This window comes from Micropterus salmoides, unplaced genomic scaffold (assembly GCF_014851395.1).
Source record: "Micropterus salmoides isolate LMB-PRFRI ecotype aquatic unplaced genomic scaffold, ASM1485139v1 Ms_hic_scaffold_10, whole genome shotgun sequence".
Classification (NCBI taxonomy): Eukaryota; Metazoa; Chordata; class Actinopteri; order Centrarchiformes; family Centrarchidae; genus Micropterus; species Micropterus salmoides.
In genome coordinates, this window is record NW_024040041.1 from 14,672,637 (window position 1) to 14,689,119 (window position 16,483).

The 16,483-nt window shown below is 38.8% G+C and overlaps 1 pseudogene and 3 gene segments (V, D, J or C); all 4 read left to right on the plus strand.

Moving 5' to 3' along the window:
- Positions 1-2,738: 2,738 nt before the first annotated feature.
- Positions 2,739-3,202, plus strand: LOC119887448. The segment is given in 2 exon segments: positions 2,739-2,793; positions 2,886-3,202. Coding segments are annotated over 2 exon segments (366 nt in total).
- A 3,758-nt stretch (positions 3,203-6,960) lies between these two features.
- Positions 6,961-7,629, plus strand: LOC119887502 (annotated as a pseudogene).
- Positions 7,630-11,387: 3,758 nt separating this feature from the next.
- LOC119887623 lies at positions 11,388-12,160 on the plus strand. The segment is given in 2 exon segments: positions 11,388-11,443; positions 11,528-12,160. Coding segments are annotated over 2 exon segments (360 nt in total).
- Positions 12,161-16,002: 3,842 nt separating this feature from the next.
- On the plus strand, positions 16,003-16,483 carry LOC119887472. The segment is given in 2 exon segments: positions 16,003-16,051; positions 16,132-16,483. Coding segments are annotated over 2 exon segments (366 nt in total).

Here is a 16,483-nt window from a genome sequence, read left to right on the forward strand (position 1 = left end):
TTGAGGATATGAGTCTTTGTCTGAAGACACTGGATCCTGTGAGTCTCACTGAGGCAGAGACACTGACAGTATGATCACAGCACACTGACTGTTCACTGTTATTACACTGATTCAGCATTCAACATGTTTTTCTCCATAGGTGTGAAGTTGACACAGCCAGCCTCTGTGACTGTGCAGCCAGGTCAACGTCTGACCATCACCTGTCAGGTCTCTTATTCTGTTAGCAGCTACTGGACAGCTTGGATCAGACAGCCTGCAGGGAAAGGACTGGAGTGGATTGGAAGCGGATATGTTGGATCCAACACACACTACAAAGATTCACTAAAGAAGTTCAGTATCGACTTAGACTCTTCCAGCAAGAGAGTGACTCTAAATGGAGCAATGTGCAGCCTGAAGAAATCCACAATAACTCAGTGCCTGAACACTTATAACACGATGGTTGCTTAAATTAAACTGCTAAAAACACTAAATATGTCTACAAATGAAGACACCATTATGTCTGTAAATGATGTGGAATCTAAAGTGAATGATGAAATATAGGAGGGAAAATTACAACAAATTTTTCCTTCCTTCTCTCTTCACATATGGATACTGGTTATGACCCCACAGGGCTCTGCTGTCAATAATAGCGCAACGTCTGGTTAGACTTTCAAAGTAAAACGTATGGTCAGGGGCGTTTTTATAAACGCTTGAAACTCTTGAAATATTGGGGGCTTAGCCCAGCCCATAAAACTTCATACTTCAAAGAGTTTTTTCTGGTTTAATAAAGGTATTATAAAACAATTTAAAATCTACAACTGTAACATAATATAGGCCTAATGCAGAGCAGCTCATCACTACTGAATCAACACACATGCAGGCGTGACTGATTGAGGTAACCTCTTTAAATGCGCATCAATAATAAATGAAATCATTTTAATTCAGTTATAAAATCCTGGACTTTAACAGCTCTGGTGTTTCAGCAGGTTTTCAGGTGTTTCTCATGTTGAATCTAACAAGTTCTGCACATTCAGAATCTAACTGGGTTCTCTGACATTTCCAGAAGGATATTTTGAGAAGTCAAACAGGATAAATCATCATAAACTCTGTAATCAATCCGCGGTCCACCTGCGTGCCGCTCCGTGTGGAAGGGATCCATACCACGTATTCTGTTAAATGTTGCACCACTACTATCCATGGTAGTGTGGGGATTTAATTCTTGCATGTTTTTTTGTGCAGGATCACAGCCCCTATGTGTCCACATGAGGAAAGGTCAAGATAGGCTATCAGAGTAAAAATGGACTGTCTATTGCTTTGCTGTTGCACAAGCTGCCAATACAATCTGATTATTCCTGAAGCATCTTAATAATCTTCACAACACAAAGAATTATTGTGGCATAAAACAAATAGTAACCGATGTAAATTAAAGAAAAGAAACAGGCTAATGTCCAAATACTTTTAATATATCTCAATCAATGCAGTGATCGTCTGACATCTGATCTTACAGTGTGTAGTCTTCATTTGCTCTGCAGAGACTAAAGAGGCTTTTAATGCACAGTTAACAGGCCACTAGTGCCATGGTGTGCGCTCACTAGATTTCAGTTGTATTAGTAGAACATAAAGCCTTAAACTGAAAAGATATTTGCCTGATTTTCTAAATGTTTGCATCTGCCTTTGACTGTAATAAGCGCCCAACCAGTGCTTTACTGCGTAACTGCGCGCACACAGCCTGGAAGACAGCTCATTTCGGTTAATAAAGCAAAAGGCAGATGACAGACTGGTGAAGTAATGAAGGTATGAATGGAAAATGTAGCGAAATTAAGAGTGAATCATCTTATTCTCTGCTAATTTGCAGGAGAATAAATAATAACAATAATCTGTCTCCCTCTCCCACGCACATAAGGTTAGATAAGCGAGTAAAGTTAAATTTTCAGCCTTTTGTTGTTTGGTTTTTTGAAAATCCTTTTGAGATCGGGGGCTTTTCAAAAAACACAAAGCAGAAGTTAAAAATAAAAAAATAAATATAATTGCCAAATGTGCCAAAACAACCAATATGTTTGCTACTATTGCAGTTTAGTAAGGTTCAGGATAAGATCATGGTTTGAGTTAAAATGAGTATATTACTTAAGTTATGTAAGTTAAGTTAAGTTAAGTTACTCACATAATATGTAAGTTACAAAGCTGAAGTTAAAAAAAAAAAAAAAATCAACATTGACATTTTTTATTCACAAGGGAAACAAACACCGGTCTCCTTGGGGAAATTCTGGTGTCTGAGTGTTTTGTTCTGATGCTTTTATCCAAAGAGCATTCTTTGTCTTCACAGGTTTCTTTATGTGGATACATCCCAAGAATAATGCAAATACATAAATTTCATCAAATATGCCGAACTGACGAAATTAATAGAGATAGAGAAATGTTGTTGTTTTTGTACGGGAAGGTCTTACTTGTCTAGCCTGTGATTTACAGTCCAAATTATATCACATAAATACAGTGATAGTGTAAAATAATAGCACAATTGGCACAATTCATATTTTAAAATCTTGAGGAATGCCTTTTCTGTCATTTTTTTCCAGATACACCTGTAGGATTGATTCCTGTGCAGTGAACATTCATGCTCCAGTTTCAGCTGACATTAATTGAGAGCCAAATCCACTCCAGCTCTCTCCTCCCTGTGAGGAGGAGTCAATGCAAAACTCAGATGTCTTCCACCTCTACTTATCTGACTGCAGAGAGGATGACAGAGAACAGTGGACACACAGTTTAACATGATGGACTATAGGACAGGACTGCTGCTTTTAACTGTCTGCTGGGCAGGTGAAGACATTCACAGGTGTTAACTTTACATAGATTAAATTTGTGTAAAGAGCTTATTTCACTTAATGTTTTTGTTGTTGTTTTATTGACAGGTGTTGATGGTCAGACTCTGACAGAATCTGAACCAGTGGTTAAAAGGCCTGGAGAATCCCACAGATTGACCTGTACAGCCTCTGGATTCACATTTAGTGACTACTGGATGCACTGGGTCAGACAGGCTCCTGGAAAAGGACTGGAGTGGGTTGCCGTTATCAGTAGCGGTGGTGGTAGCAGCAAATACTACTCTCAGTCAGTTCAAGGCCGGTTTACCATCTCCAGAGACAACAGCAGACAGCAGGTGTATCTGCAGATGAACAGTCTGAAGACTGAAGATTCTGCTGTTTATTATTTTGCTCGAGACTCACAGTGACTGGAGTTGGTTGAGAAGCTGTACAAAAACATACAGAACTCATTTTTACCACAAATCAAGCATAGCTTTATTCAGGCAGGCAATGAAGTCAAGCTCGGTTCACAATCCCAGTACATCAGCTGATAGCAACCCATCTCAAAGCCTGATTCCCCTCTTAACATTCACTGGGAGTTCTATACAAGATGCCTCATTTTAACTGCTTTGGCCTACCCTTGCTACTTCCTCTGCAAGCAGCTTGTAAACAAGGATATGAATGTTGATATCACCTCTCTAAGGCCTAGTCCACACGAACACGGGTATTTTTATAACTGGAGTTTTTCCTCCTTCGTTTAAAAAAACATCTCTGTCTACATGAAAACGCAAACACACGTTATCAAGCGCTGTGTGTCTCTTATATAAAATAAAGGCATTCCCCCCACAAATTGGTGCAGACAATGTCTCGAGAATGCAGTAATTTAAGAGTTCAATGCTTAAAACTCCCTGCTATACTTCGCCATCAAATATTTCTTCAAAATACTGTTAAAAAATCTTCTCGTCTTGTTATCAACTCGGCATGACACCAGTGAAGCTGGGGCTCGGTCTCTTCAGCAAGTGTTCCTCCACTGCCACCACACACATACACGCTACGCCTACACACGCCCACTGACGACACAGGGTTAGGGTTACTATTTTGGATTTATTATTATATATTTTTATTTACGCACTTTAAAAACAATTATTGAAAGTTTATTTTCTTTTACATGTTTATTTACAGCATTAAACGTTGAAATGTATATTGAAATAGGCTAAATATTAACTTATTAGCAGAAAACTGGTAGTTCTATGTAAAATCAGACGTTGAGCACCCCCACATCGCCAGAAGGCATGATGATCCTCGTGAAGCTTCTTCTGTGAGATTGACAGTCGAATCAGGCTCCGCCCATTGAAGCATCAAATTTTCGACTATTCAGGGTCAGTCCTACTAAGTACCACAAAGAATATTTCTCTTGAACACTAATTTAATGAAAAAATTAAACGGCTGTTCTGTCCAACTGGAATTAATATTGTAGCCTAGTGGTAAGATGTAGTGGCCTAGTCTACACTATTATCTGAAATTATAATGAATACACTAACACTAGCCCTAATCAAACCTTAACCACAGTGGTGTAATATCAGAACACATGTTTATATGTGAAACAGTTGAATTGTTGAATCTCAACTAAAAAGCTATTTAGATGTTACAAATACATTATCTGTAGGCAGCATATTCAAATTAGGTGTAATCTCAAAATATGTAAATGTTATACTTTTTATTTATTTATACATTAATTGTGATATTAAAGACCACTTTAGTGTTCGCTATTTGTAAATCTGTCAGATTTCTAAACTAAGAATACTTTGAAGTTGTATTAAAACAAATGTGTTTGTGGTGGTAATAATCACACATTCATCGCAAGTGAAACCAAGATAGGGGGGTGGTGATGGCTCACTGGATAAGACGCATGTCTTTGGTGTGAGAGACGCAAGTTCAGCTCCCCCTGAGCAAGGTGTCCCTGTGCGAGACTCTTAATCCAGAGGCATGCGACCTCTGACATATATGGCAATTGTAAGTCTCTTTGGATAAAAGTGTCAGCTAAATGAATAAATGTAATGTAATGTCAGACAAATTTGACTTCCTTGAAGGAATGACTCTTGAAAATTGATTCTCCTGCTTCATCAAACAATAACTGTGAGGAGGAGTCAATGCAAAACTCAGATGTCTTCCACCTCTACTTATCTGACTGCAGAGAGGATGACAGAGAACAGTGGACACACAGTTTAACATGATTAATTTTACTACTTCAAGTAGTCCAAGAAAATTACAGAAAACCACTGCTATTTGATTAGAGAAAACATTTCTAAGCAGAGATATGAATGTAGAAATCATATTACTAAATTGGCATCTAGCTTATTCCATAACAGGGTTTAATTAAAACATCTCATCAGAGAAGACAGTAGCTGAACAATAAACATTTGTATACTTCATTGAATTGTCTAATTTAAGATTTAACTGTAATACAAAACATATACATTACACAGATAGACCAGCAGACGTTTTCCTGTGCATTACAGGTATTAGTTTTTTGCCTATTGTTAACAGGTTTCAGCTCCTAAGTAGTAAATTTCCTTTTCTATAAATACTGTAAACTTTTAAAGTCCAACCAGTGGCAGCAAAGCAAAGTATATTTTAGATTATCTTGCTTTCATTTCACTTGGGTTTGCAGTAGCAAAACAACATAAAATCAATAAATCAATGGATCTTTTAATTATAACCAGATCAATTAATGCACTGTCTGTCAGGTAGACCACATTATTTCATTTTTATGATTCAATTATTTTTTATTTCAAGTCATATGATATAAAAGTAAAAAAAAAAAAAAAAAAAGTAACCGTCCTCATTCAAAATGTCTGTTTTCTGATGCGATATTGTGTCCAACATGGATCAGTTACAGCTACATTAAAGCCATGAATTCAAAATAAATTATTCAATAAAATTAAACTCTAACAGAGCCTGTGCATGAGCCCCTCCCTCCCCGTGACATCCTGATGCAAATCTTCAGTCTGTGCAGTGTACTTCTGTCCTGCTGACTGCTCTTGTACTTTGTGTGGAGCATCAGAGGTCACATCTCCAGCCTCAGGATGATCAACACACTCACTCTTCTGCTGGTTGCTCTCTCTCTGCCCTGTGAGTTCTCCTGCTTCCTGCTGTTTTATCTTTTATCAGAAAACATCGACTGATGGTCAGTCAGTGATCCCAGAAAACTTCCCAGATGACTGTCTCACTTTCTTCTCTGGTTCCTCTCTCCTTTCATCTCATCAGGTTGTACAGGTCAGAGTATGCAGTCCATTCCTTCCAGTTCAGTAGTGAAAAAGCCTGGGGAGACCCTCAGTCTCTCCTGCAGAGGATCTGGCTTCACATTTACCTGTTGTGGCATGAGCTGGATAAGACAACCTGTAGGAAAAGCACTGGAATGGATTGGGGTTGGCCACAATCCTGCCAGTAGTAACACTTATGCCAGCAGTGTGCAAGGACGAATAGAAATCAGTAGAGATGATAGCAACAGCATGGTGCATCTGAGACTGTCCAACTTAAAGCCAGAGGACTCTGCTGTGTATTACTGTGCCAAAGACACACACTGGTTAAAAACAGCAGAGAGACTTTACAAAAACTCCTCAGAACATTTGTTTGCAAAGACCTACAGGTGGCAGTATAGAAGTTATGATATGAAGTCAGATGACACTAAGGAGAGTATGACAGTGACTCAACAAACACACATGCGCACTATGAAAGCAACAGCTGCTGTTGTGGTTTCTGACTTCCTCATTGTTACATTTAACATCTGTTTTTTATTTTTTACAACAATAATGTTTAATATTGTTCCCATTATTGATTTTTAACAGCAGGTGTAAGGAACATATTTTGCATTTCTGCATAGTATATCCAGTTTATGGATGGCCCACTAAATTTTGCTGTACAACATCAATAAAAACATCTAATTTGTGTATGAATAATGTTACTAATGAATAATTTGAGAAGAATCTTCATAATTAAAAATTTCATAATTATAACGATATTAAACAATGATATAAAACACTGTTTTCCATAGATGTGGTGTGTTTCTCTGTGAGGAGGAGTCAATGCAAAACTCTGATCTCTTCCATCTCTACATATGTGTTGTACAGAGACTGAATCACTGACATTTACAGTGTAGACTGGACAGAGACAACGGGCTTTTAAAATGATCAGACCTGATTATTTGGTTGTTTTTCTCATCCTGTCTATTAACTGGTCAGGTAAGAACAATGAAGCTCTTTATTGGAAACTGATAATATGATACATAACTAAATTAACTAATGAGGTGTTTAAATATCTGCAGGTACTGAGGCTCAAACACTGACAGAGTCTGAACCAGTGGTTAAAAGGCCTGGAGAATCCCACAGACTGACCTGTACATATTCAGGGTTTAGTAGCCATCACTGGAACGCTTGGATCAGACAGGCAGCTGGAAAGGGGCTCGAGTGGGTTACAACTATCAGCGGGGATAGTAGCGGCAAGTACTACTCTCAGTCAGTTCAAGGCCGGTTTACCATCTCCAGAGACAACAGCAGACAGCAGGTGTATCTGCAGATGAACAGTCTGAAGACTGAAGATTCTGCTGTTTATTATTGTGCTCGAGAGTCACAGTGACTGGAGTTGGATGAGCAGCTTTACAAAAACCTACAGTACTTATGTTTCACAGTGTTAGACCCCCAAGCATGAAGCATTTGTCATCATATTCACAATACATAGTTAATGTTTATTCTTATATTGATATTGATATTCTGTATTTACATTGCATATCTTTTATGATCATTATTATCTCCGCTTCGCGTCATGGCAAACTGCACCCCTTAACTGTGATATAATAAGTGTATATCATGGCCTGTTGTGAACTATTTTTAACTAATTCATCATACAGATTAGTAAAATCTGTTTTTGAGAAATTTGATTAACCAACATTAAACACAATAAAGATCACTGTTCATAAAAGGTCCAAAGACAGAGCAACAACATACCATAGTTTACATTACCAATTTTTTATTTTTTTTTAATTATGCATTGTACAAAGTCCAAAGATCAGTTGTTCTTAAAAGGGCAGCACAACAATCTGGTTGTTGAAATTAAACTCTTGCTTATACTATGCATTTCTACTAACTAAGACACAAGAATGTCTGTAAATCATAAGGAATCTAAAACAAGTCATAAAATAAGTGTGAAAAATAATGTGTCAGTTTCTGACATAAAATCACACGAGGGCAGTCAGTGTCAAGTTTCTCTCTCCTCTGTTACTAAAAGGAGACACTCAGATCTGGTGTTCTCATTGATCTCAACTGACTGACACTGGACTGAACTAAAGTTTAACACTCCTGCTGCTCATGTACACTGGATACTGTGATAGTTGATACTTTTTTACTCTAAACAAAAGTCATGCGTTAACTTGATTCAGCACATTGTAAAGTTTGACTGTAAGGTGTTTACCATCAGCAGTGAGTGTCAGTTCATCTCAGCAGACAGGAAATAGATCTTGAGATGAACAGCAGGAAGCTTGAAGGAGCTGCTGTGTCTTGTGTGCTTGTGAGACTGTGATTAAAGATGGATGAACAACTAATCATGCAGTAAGAAACATTTTCTGGGATTACTCATCTGCACGGTGCTGAATAGATAGTCTCACAGGATTATTGTCCTCAGGTCAAGTAATTAAAATGTATAGTTCTGTTTCACAAGTTCATGAATAATGATAAAAAAGATTAATCTTGCTCTAAAATACAAACCAACTAAGTAAATCTCACTCTTTCCATCACAAACTATAGTCTCATTAAAACCATTTCTGAGAGAAGACAGCAGGGATCTATAAAATGGAGGAGAAGTGGAATGAGCAGCATATTTAAGTTTAACTTAAGATGGAGATAAATAATTTATATAGAAAGGTTTTCATCTTTGAAGAAAGTATAATATTTGAGCAATCAAATAATTATTTTTTATCATTGCAGACAAATGTCTAGAAAAGATGTTGCATGCTTTTTTACAGATCTGTGTCTGCATAAAGATGGAGTAGAGTGAAACATGAATTTAGTGGGTGGCTGGGGTCATGTGGGTGCTTTGCATGTGATGGCAGTGTTAATGGGAGGCTGGGAGGTTGTAGACGCAGTGATTTGTAGCTCCCTTCATTTTCGCAACATTTTTGTTTTTTCATTTGTTTTTTCTCCACCTCCAGGATTTACATCATCAGCAAATGTGTTGATGATGTGGTGATCACAAAGACGGTAAAATCATTCCCCAACCAGAAAGCCTGGGTGAATGGAGAAGTGAAGGCTCTTTACAAAGCCAAAAAAGCTTTCGGTCTGGTGATAAAGAAGCAAACAACACTCTGAGACTCAGCACCAATAACAGCAAAGATAAGTGCCAGGCGATCAAAAACCTCATAAAAGCAGGGTTGCCTCCACCGTGTGTGCGGCCAAATTACCAGATGAAATTAACACCTCTTATGCAGACTTTGATCGCCTCAACAAAGAGTCAGCTGCAAAGTCTACTCCACCTCCAGCTCCAGAGGAACAGCCACTGTCACTATCCACAGCAGATGAGAGAAGCATCCTGCTGAGAGTGAATATGAGTAAATCAGGCTTGATAATAATAATAATAATAATAATCCTTATTTGTAGAGCACTTTTCAAAAACAAACAACAAACAGTGTTTTAACAAGTGTAAAGAATAATACAAAAAAACAAGTTAAGAGCATGAAAAATTTATATAAAATTAGTAAAATACAATAAAATAAAAAGGATAAAATAAAGTCAAATAAGATTGGGAAAAGCTCTCCTATAAAAGTATGTTTTAAGAAGGGACTTCTGATTCGACCTGATTTCCTCGGGCAGGCTGTTCCAGAGCCTCGGGGCCCTGACAGCAAACGCTCTGTCCCCTTTAGTTTTCAGTCGAGACTCAGAACAGACAACAGACCTCTGCCCGAGGATCTCAAGGTACGTGCTGGTGTGTATGGGACTAAAAGGTCAGAAATATAACAAGGCGAGAGGCCATGAAGAGCTTTAAAAGTGATCAATAGAATTTTAAAGTCAATTCTAAAACATACTGGGAGCCAGTGTAATGAAGCTAAAATAGGAGTAATGTGGTCATATTTCTTTGTTCTGGTTAAAAGCCTGGCAGCTGAGTTCTGGACAGTCTGGAGTCGATCAATAGATTTTTGGGTTAAACAGGTGAAAAGGCTGTTGCAATAATCCAGGCGTGATGAGATGAAGGCGTGTAAAATGGTCTCGGTGTCCTTAAAAGTTAACATAGATCCCAACAGCTGGGGCCCAACAGAATCTATACTTTCAGTAAAAATATAATATCCCTTGCCTGTACTAAACACCTGTGCCAATCAGCTAGCTTCAACATCTCATTGTCTTATGAGACTCTTCCCACCTATTCTTTTTTGCAAATATCTCCTTTCCTCTTGCTCATGTTGACTGTGAATGATGTAATCTGCTTCCAATAAAGCAGTAGTCAGACACTGTTGTTGGGGAATTGGGAATTTTTGGGAATTCCAGAGTTAAAACAAATGCCATGTTTAATACTACAGGACTAAAAAAATACTTAATAATATAAAATAATAAACTCTATATTGATGTAAAAATGTGCATCTACAATAATCCCCAATTTCACTGCTCATGCCTAAGCACCAGTGTTAGCTGACAATTACATAAAATTTTAAATTACATAGTGATAATGAAATGATAGGGTGGGCTCTAAGCTAGCTAACATGAAATCATATTTCAAGATTCTTAAATATAAGGCATGAAAATGAGTAATATATTGTAATATTTACAATTACAGGTAAGAATGACACCCTGAACTGTTGTTTTTGCCACTTTTGGGGGGGGGGGGGTCCGAGCCTTAACCACCCCCAATTCCCCACGTAATTAGAACCATGGATGCTGTGACTTTGTGTCTTATAACGTTTCAGTGCTTAATTGTATTGCATAAGCAGGAAGATAGGTGTGTTTGAAGTGGTGATATGCAGCGCTGATGGAAAAGGCCAGGGGAGATTAAAGCCCATAGGCCTCAGTGAAGAGGTGTGTTTTAAGCAGGCAGTTGCTTTTCTCTGGCTGCACAAAGTTGGTGCTGCTCACACAGTTAGAATGTTTCCGACTTGGCTGTTTCTATACCCCGCCCCTGCAGTCGCCTGCAGCTCATGATAGACTATCAAGTCGGCGAAAGTCAGCCGCAGTCATCTTGAACGCACCTAATGTTACAGTCTGCGGAGCCCGGATGTGGCTGTGCTCGGGCCATATAAGCATCTGTGTGTTACTGTAGTATTAAAAGCTTGTGATCTATCTATAGTCACTTTTCTTCCTTTACATTATTTTAAAAAACACATTATAAACACAAATTATAATTGCATTAGTGACTGGATAAGTAGTCTTCAGCCAATAACATAATGATGTTCAGAAAAGTTTTAGTTATTAGTTTAAATGTTTGTTTGTCAGAATCAAACATATGGTGTATTAAGGAGATATGATGGCCTATTCTATTTCTCTCCTCCCTGTGAGGAGGAGTCAATGCAAAACTCAGATGTCTTCCACCTCTACTTATCTGACTGCAGAGAGGATGACAGAGAACAGTGGACACACAGTTTAACATGATGGACTATAGGACAGGACTGCTGCTTTTAACTGTCTGTTGGGCAGGTGAAGATATTCACAGGTCTTAATAAAGTCCTAATAAATGTGCCAACTTACAACAAGTGACTATGTTCTTGTTTGTTTTGACAGGTGTTGATGGTCAGACTCTGACAGAATCTGAACCAGCGGTTAAGAGGCCTGGAGAATCCCACAAATTGACCTGTACAACCTCTGGATTGTCATTCAGCAGCTACTGGATGGCCTGGATCAGACAGGCTCCTGGAAAAGGACTGGAGTGGATTGCTACTGAAGCTGGTAGCAGCGGCAAATTCTACTCTCAGTCAGTCCAAGGCCGGTTTACCGTCTCCAGAGACAACAGCAAAGAGCAGCTGTATCTGCAGATGAACAGTCTGAAGACTGAAGATTCTGCTGTTTATTATTGTGCTCGACACTCACAGTGACTGGAGTTGGTGGAGCAGCTGTACAAAATCCTACAAGACTCATCTTTACTGTGCTGATATATCCTGAGAAGACTTCTGTTTTTATTTAAACTTTATTTGTTGTTATTAATGAAATCATGAAAACTAACCCTGGGAAAGATCATCAATTATCCAACAACAACAAACACATAAACACAAATGTTACTGTTATGATCATGTCATCAGAAAACAATCTGTTGAAATCATTTCAGCCACATTAATGTATAAATTATTTGGCTTCTTAAGTCTGTCACAATATGGGAGTGGAAAATAATGTTCCTTTTTATTAAAACACTAGAGGGCAGTCAGTGTCAAGTGTCTCTCTCCTCTTATGTCTGGTGATCTCATTGATCTTATCTGACTGACACTTGAACCCTGGACTGAACTAGAGTTTTATATTCTTTAGACTGCAGCTTGATGTGTTCATTTAGTTGTAGTTCACCATCTCAAATAGATTTCAAGATAAACAGCTGGAAGACTGAAGGAGCTGCTGTTTCTTCTTGTGATTGTGAGTGATCTTCTCAAACACACTTATTTTCCAAAAGCATTGTCAAACGTAGGCCATGTACTGTATCAGCTTAATTACCCGAGCAAGCATCCAGGAACTGCTACTTCTACTAGGGCACACCCACACACACACAGTATCACACTATCCTGCGTTCATTGATCCACCTCACTAATATTAGTTAAGTTAAATAGTACAATCCCCTGCTGATACAGTACGGTAAAAATGACGTTAATGATAACTTATGTTATTTTCACCATGTAACGTTGACATTACTCTCTTATTCTCTTAGCAGCTATCGCAAATCCTGGATCAGACAGCCTGCAGGGAAAGGACTGGAGTTGATTAGAAGCGGTCATATTGGACACAGCACATACTACAAAGATTCCCTAAAGAACAAGTTCAGTATCAACTTAGACTCTTCCAGCAATACAGTGACTCTAAACGGACAGAATGTGCAGCCTGAAGACACTGCTGTGTATTATTGTGCCAGAGATCCACAATAACACAAACCATCAGTAGACCTGAACAAAAACCCCTCAGTGCCTGAACACTTGTAACATGAAGCCACCAGAGGAGGAGCCCTCAGACCACTAATGACTTCAACAGCTACTCACTGTTAAAGAGGGAAACAGACTTTAGATTTTATAAAATGTTCATTTTAAAGCAAGTTTTTTCATTGTTTTTGTTGACTAAAACAACAAACCCATACTCATCTTTGGGCTGTTAGAATTTACACTCACCTAAAGGATTATTAGGAACACCATACTAATACTGTTTGACCCCCTTTCGCCTTCAGAACTGCCTTAATTCTACGTGGCATTGATTCAACAAGGTGCTGAAAGCATTCTTTAGAAATGTTGGCCCATATTGATAGGATAACATCTTGCAGTTGATGGAGATTTGTGGGATGCACATCCAGGGCACGAAGCTCCCGTTCCACCACATCCCAAAGATGCTCTATTGGGTTGAGATCTGGTGACTGGGGGGACCATTTTAGTACAGTGAACTCATTGTCATGTTCAAGAAACTAATTTGAAATGATTTGAGCTTTGTGACATGGTGCATTATCCTGCTGGAAGTAGCCATCAGAGGATGGGTACATGGTGGCCATAAAGGGATGGACATGGTCAGAAACAATGCTCAGGTAGGCCGTGGCATTTAAACGATGCCCAATTGGCACTAAGGGGCCTAAAGTGTGCCAAGAAAACATCCCCCACACCATTACACCACCACCACCAGCCTGCACAGTGGTAACAAGGCATGATGGATCCATGTTCTCATTCTGTTTACGCCAAATTCTGACTCTACCATCTGAATGTCTCAACAGAAATCAAGACTCATCAGACCAGGCAACATTTTTCCAGTCTTCAACTGTCCAATTTTGGTGAGCTCTTGCAAATTGTAGCCTCTTTTTCCTATTTGTAGTGGAGATGGTACCCGGTGGGGTCTTCTGCTGTTGTAGCCCATCTGCCTCAAGGTTGTGCGTGTTGTGGCTTCACAAATGCTTTGCTGCATACCTCGGTTGTAACGAGTGGTTATTTCAGTCAAAGTTGCTCTTCTATCAGCTTCAATCAGTCGGCCCATTCTCCTCTGACCTCTAGCATCAACAAGGCATTTTCGCCCACAGGACTGCGGCATACTGGATGTTTTTCCCTTTTCACACCATTCTTTGTAAACCCTAGAAATGGTTGTGCGTGAAAATCCCAGTAACTGAGCAGATTGTGAAATACTCAGACCGGCCCGTCTGGCACCAACAACCATGCCACGCTCAAAATTGCTTAAATCACCTTTCTTTCCCATTCTGACATTCAGTTTGGAGTTCAGGAGATTGTCTTGACCAGGACCACACCCCTAAATGCATTGAAGCAACTGCCATGTGATTGGTTGATTAGATAATTGCATTAATGAGAAATTTAACAGGTGTTCCTAATAATCCTTTAGGTGAGTGTATTATAGCATTAATATGATTTACTTTATTATATTGTTTTATATATAACATTTTTATATAAGATATAACTTCATTAATCCCCCCGTAGGGGAAATTTTGGTCGATATATCAACACAAAGGAATATTAAAGAACAAATGCAGTACTGTATAAGTATTAACATTAACACACTATTTACACTATACAATTAATAATAATTTGTTTTGTATTCTATATCTCATAAATATATCAGATATAAAGATACACACATAAAGATATGTTAACTTCAGCACCTCTCATAAAGTGAAATGTAGCAAAGTGAACGTAAAAGGTTGCAACAACTAAAAATACTCAAGTGAAAGAAAAAAAAAACTACTTAAGTACTGAATTCCCAAGTACTGAAATGAAGACACAATAATGTCTGTAAATTATGTGGAATCTAAAATGAATGATAATATAAGAGTGAAAATTACAACACACTCTTCACATATGGACACTGGTCAAGACCCATAGCAATAGCGTAATGTCTGGTTAGACTTTCAAAATGAAACATGTGGTTAATATTGTGAAACTGTTGTAGTTTGGTTAGGTTTACGGAAAGATCATGGTTTGGGTTAAAAAGAGAATGTTAGTTACATAAATTATGTAAGTTAAGTTAAGTAAAAAATAATCAAGATTGACTATTTCATTCACACAGGAAACAAACACCTGTCTCTTTTGTGAAAGTCTGTTGAGTATTTTGTTCTGATGCTTTTATCCAAAGCGTATTCTTAGGCTTCAATTTGTCTCTATGTGGATACAGCCCAAGAATAATGCAAATATATCAATTTCATCAAATATGCCGAACTGCCGAAATAATTAGATAGATAGATCGATAAATGGTTGCAAAGGTGTGCCTTAGGCTGGCCACAATAAATGGTGCAGAAAATGTGCAGTTCCATCACACAGCACAATGCCACAAATGTTGCAAGTTTTGAGGGAGCGTGCAATTGGCATGCTGACTGTAGGAATATCCACCAGAGCTGTTGCCCGTGAATTGAATGTTAATTTCTCTACCATAAGCCATCTCCAAAGGCATTTCAGAGAATTTGGCAGTACATCCAATCGGCCTCACAATCACAGACCATGTGTAACCAGCCCAGGACCTCCACATCCAAAGAAGTGCTCACTAACACAGATTGTGACAGATTTTTGAACAATATCGGAGAGAAATAGGCCTTTTGTTACATAGAGAAAGTCAGATCTTTGAGTTCAGCTCATGATGAATGTGGGCAAAAACAAAAGTCCTGGTTTGGGAGAAAACACATTTTCTGTAGGATGTATGTCCATCCATCCATCCATCGTCAACCGCTTATCCTGCGTACAGTGTCGCGGGGGGCTGGAGCCTATCCCAGCTGACATCAGGCGAAAGGCGGGGTACACCCTGGACAGGTCGCCAGTCCATCGCAGGGCCACTAGGATGTATGTGACAATTCATATTTTTACAAGAAATTTATTTGGATTTGAAACCCAATGTTAAAGTTTGATGAATGCCCAGACTTTTTTGAAGATGCATGTTCATGCCCCAGTTTCGGTAGACATTAACTGAGAGCCAAATCTTTTCCAGCTCTCTCCTCCCTGTGAGGAGGAGTCAATGCAAAACTCAGATGTCTTCCACCTCTACTTATCTGACTGCAGAGAGGATGACAGAGAACAGTGGACACACAGTTTAACATGATGGACTATAGGACAGGACTGCTGCTTTTAACTGTCTGCTGGGCAGGTGAATAGGTCTTAATCCAAAATATCTTTTTATTTGTCTCACCAGGTTATTTCACTTGATATTTTTTGTCCTCTTGACAGGTGTTGATGGTCAGACTCTGACAGAATCTGAACCAGTGGTTAAAAGGCCTGGAGAATCTCACAGATTGACCTGTACAACCTCTGGATTCACATTCAGCAGCTATGCTATGAGCTGGATCAGACAGGCTCCTGGAAAAGGACTAGAGTGGATTGCCTGGATTGATAGTGGTAGTGGTGGCAGCAAATACTACTCTCAGTCAGTCCAAGGCCGGTTTTCCATCTCCAGAGACAACAGCAGACAGCAGGTGTATCTGCAGATGAACAGTCTGAAAACTGAAGATTCTGCTGTTTATTATTGTGCTCGATACTCACAGTGACTGGAGTTGGTTGAGCAGCTGTACAAAATCCTACA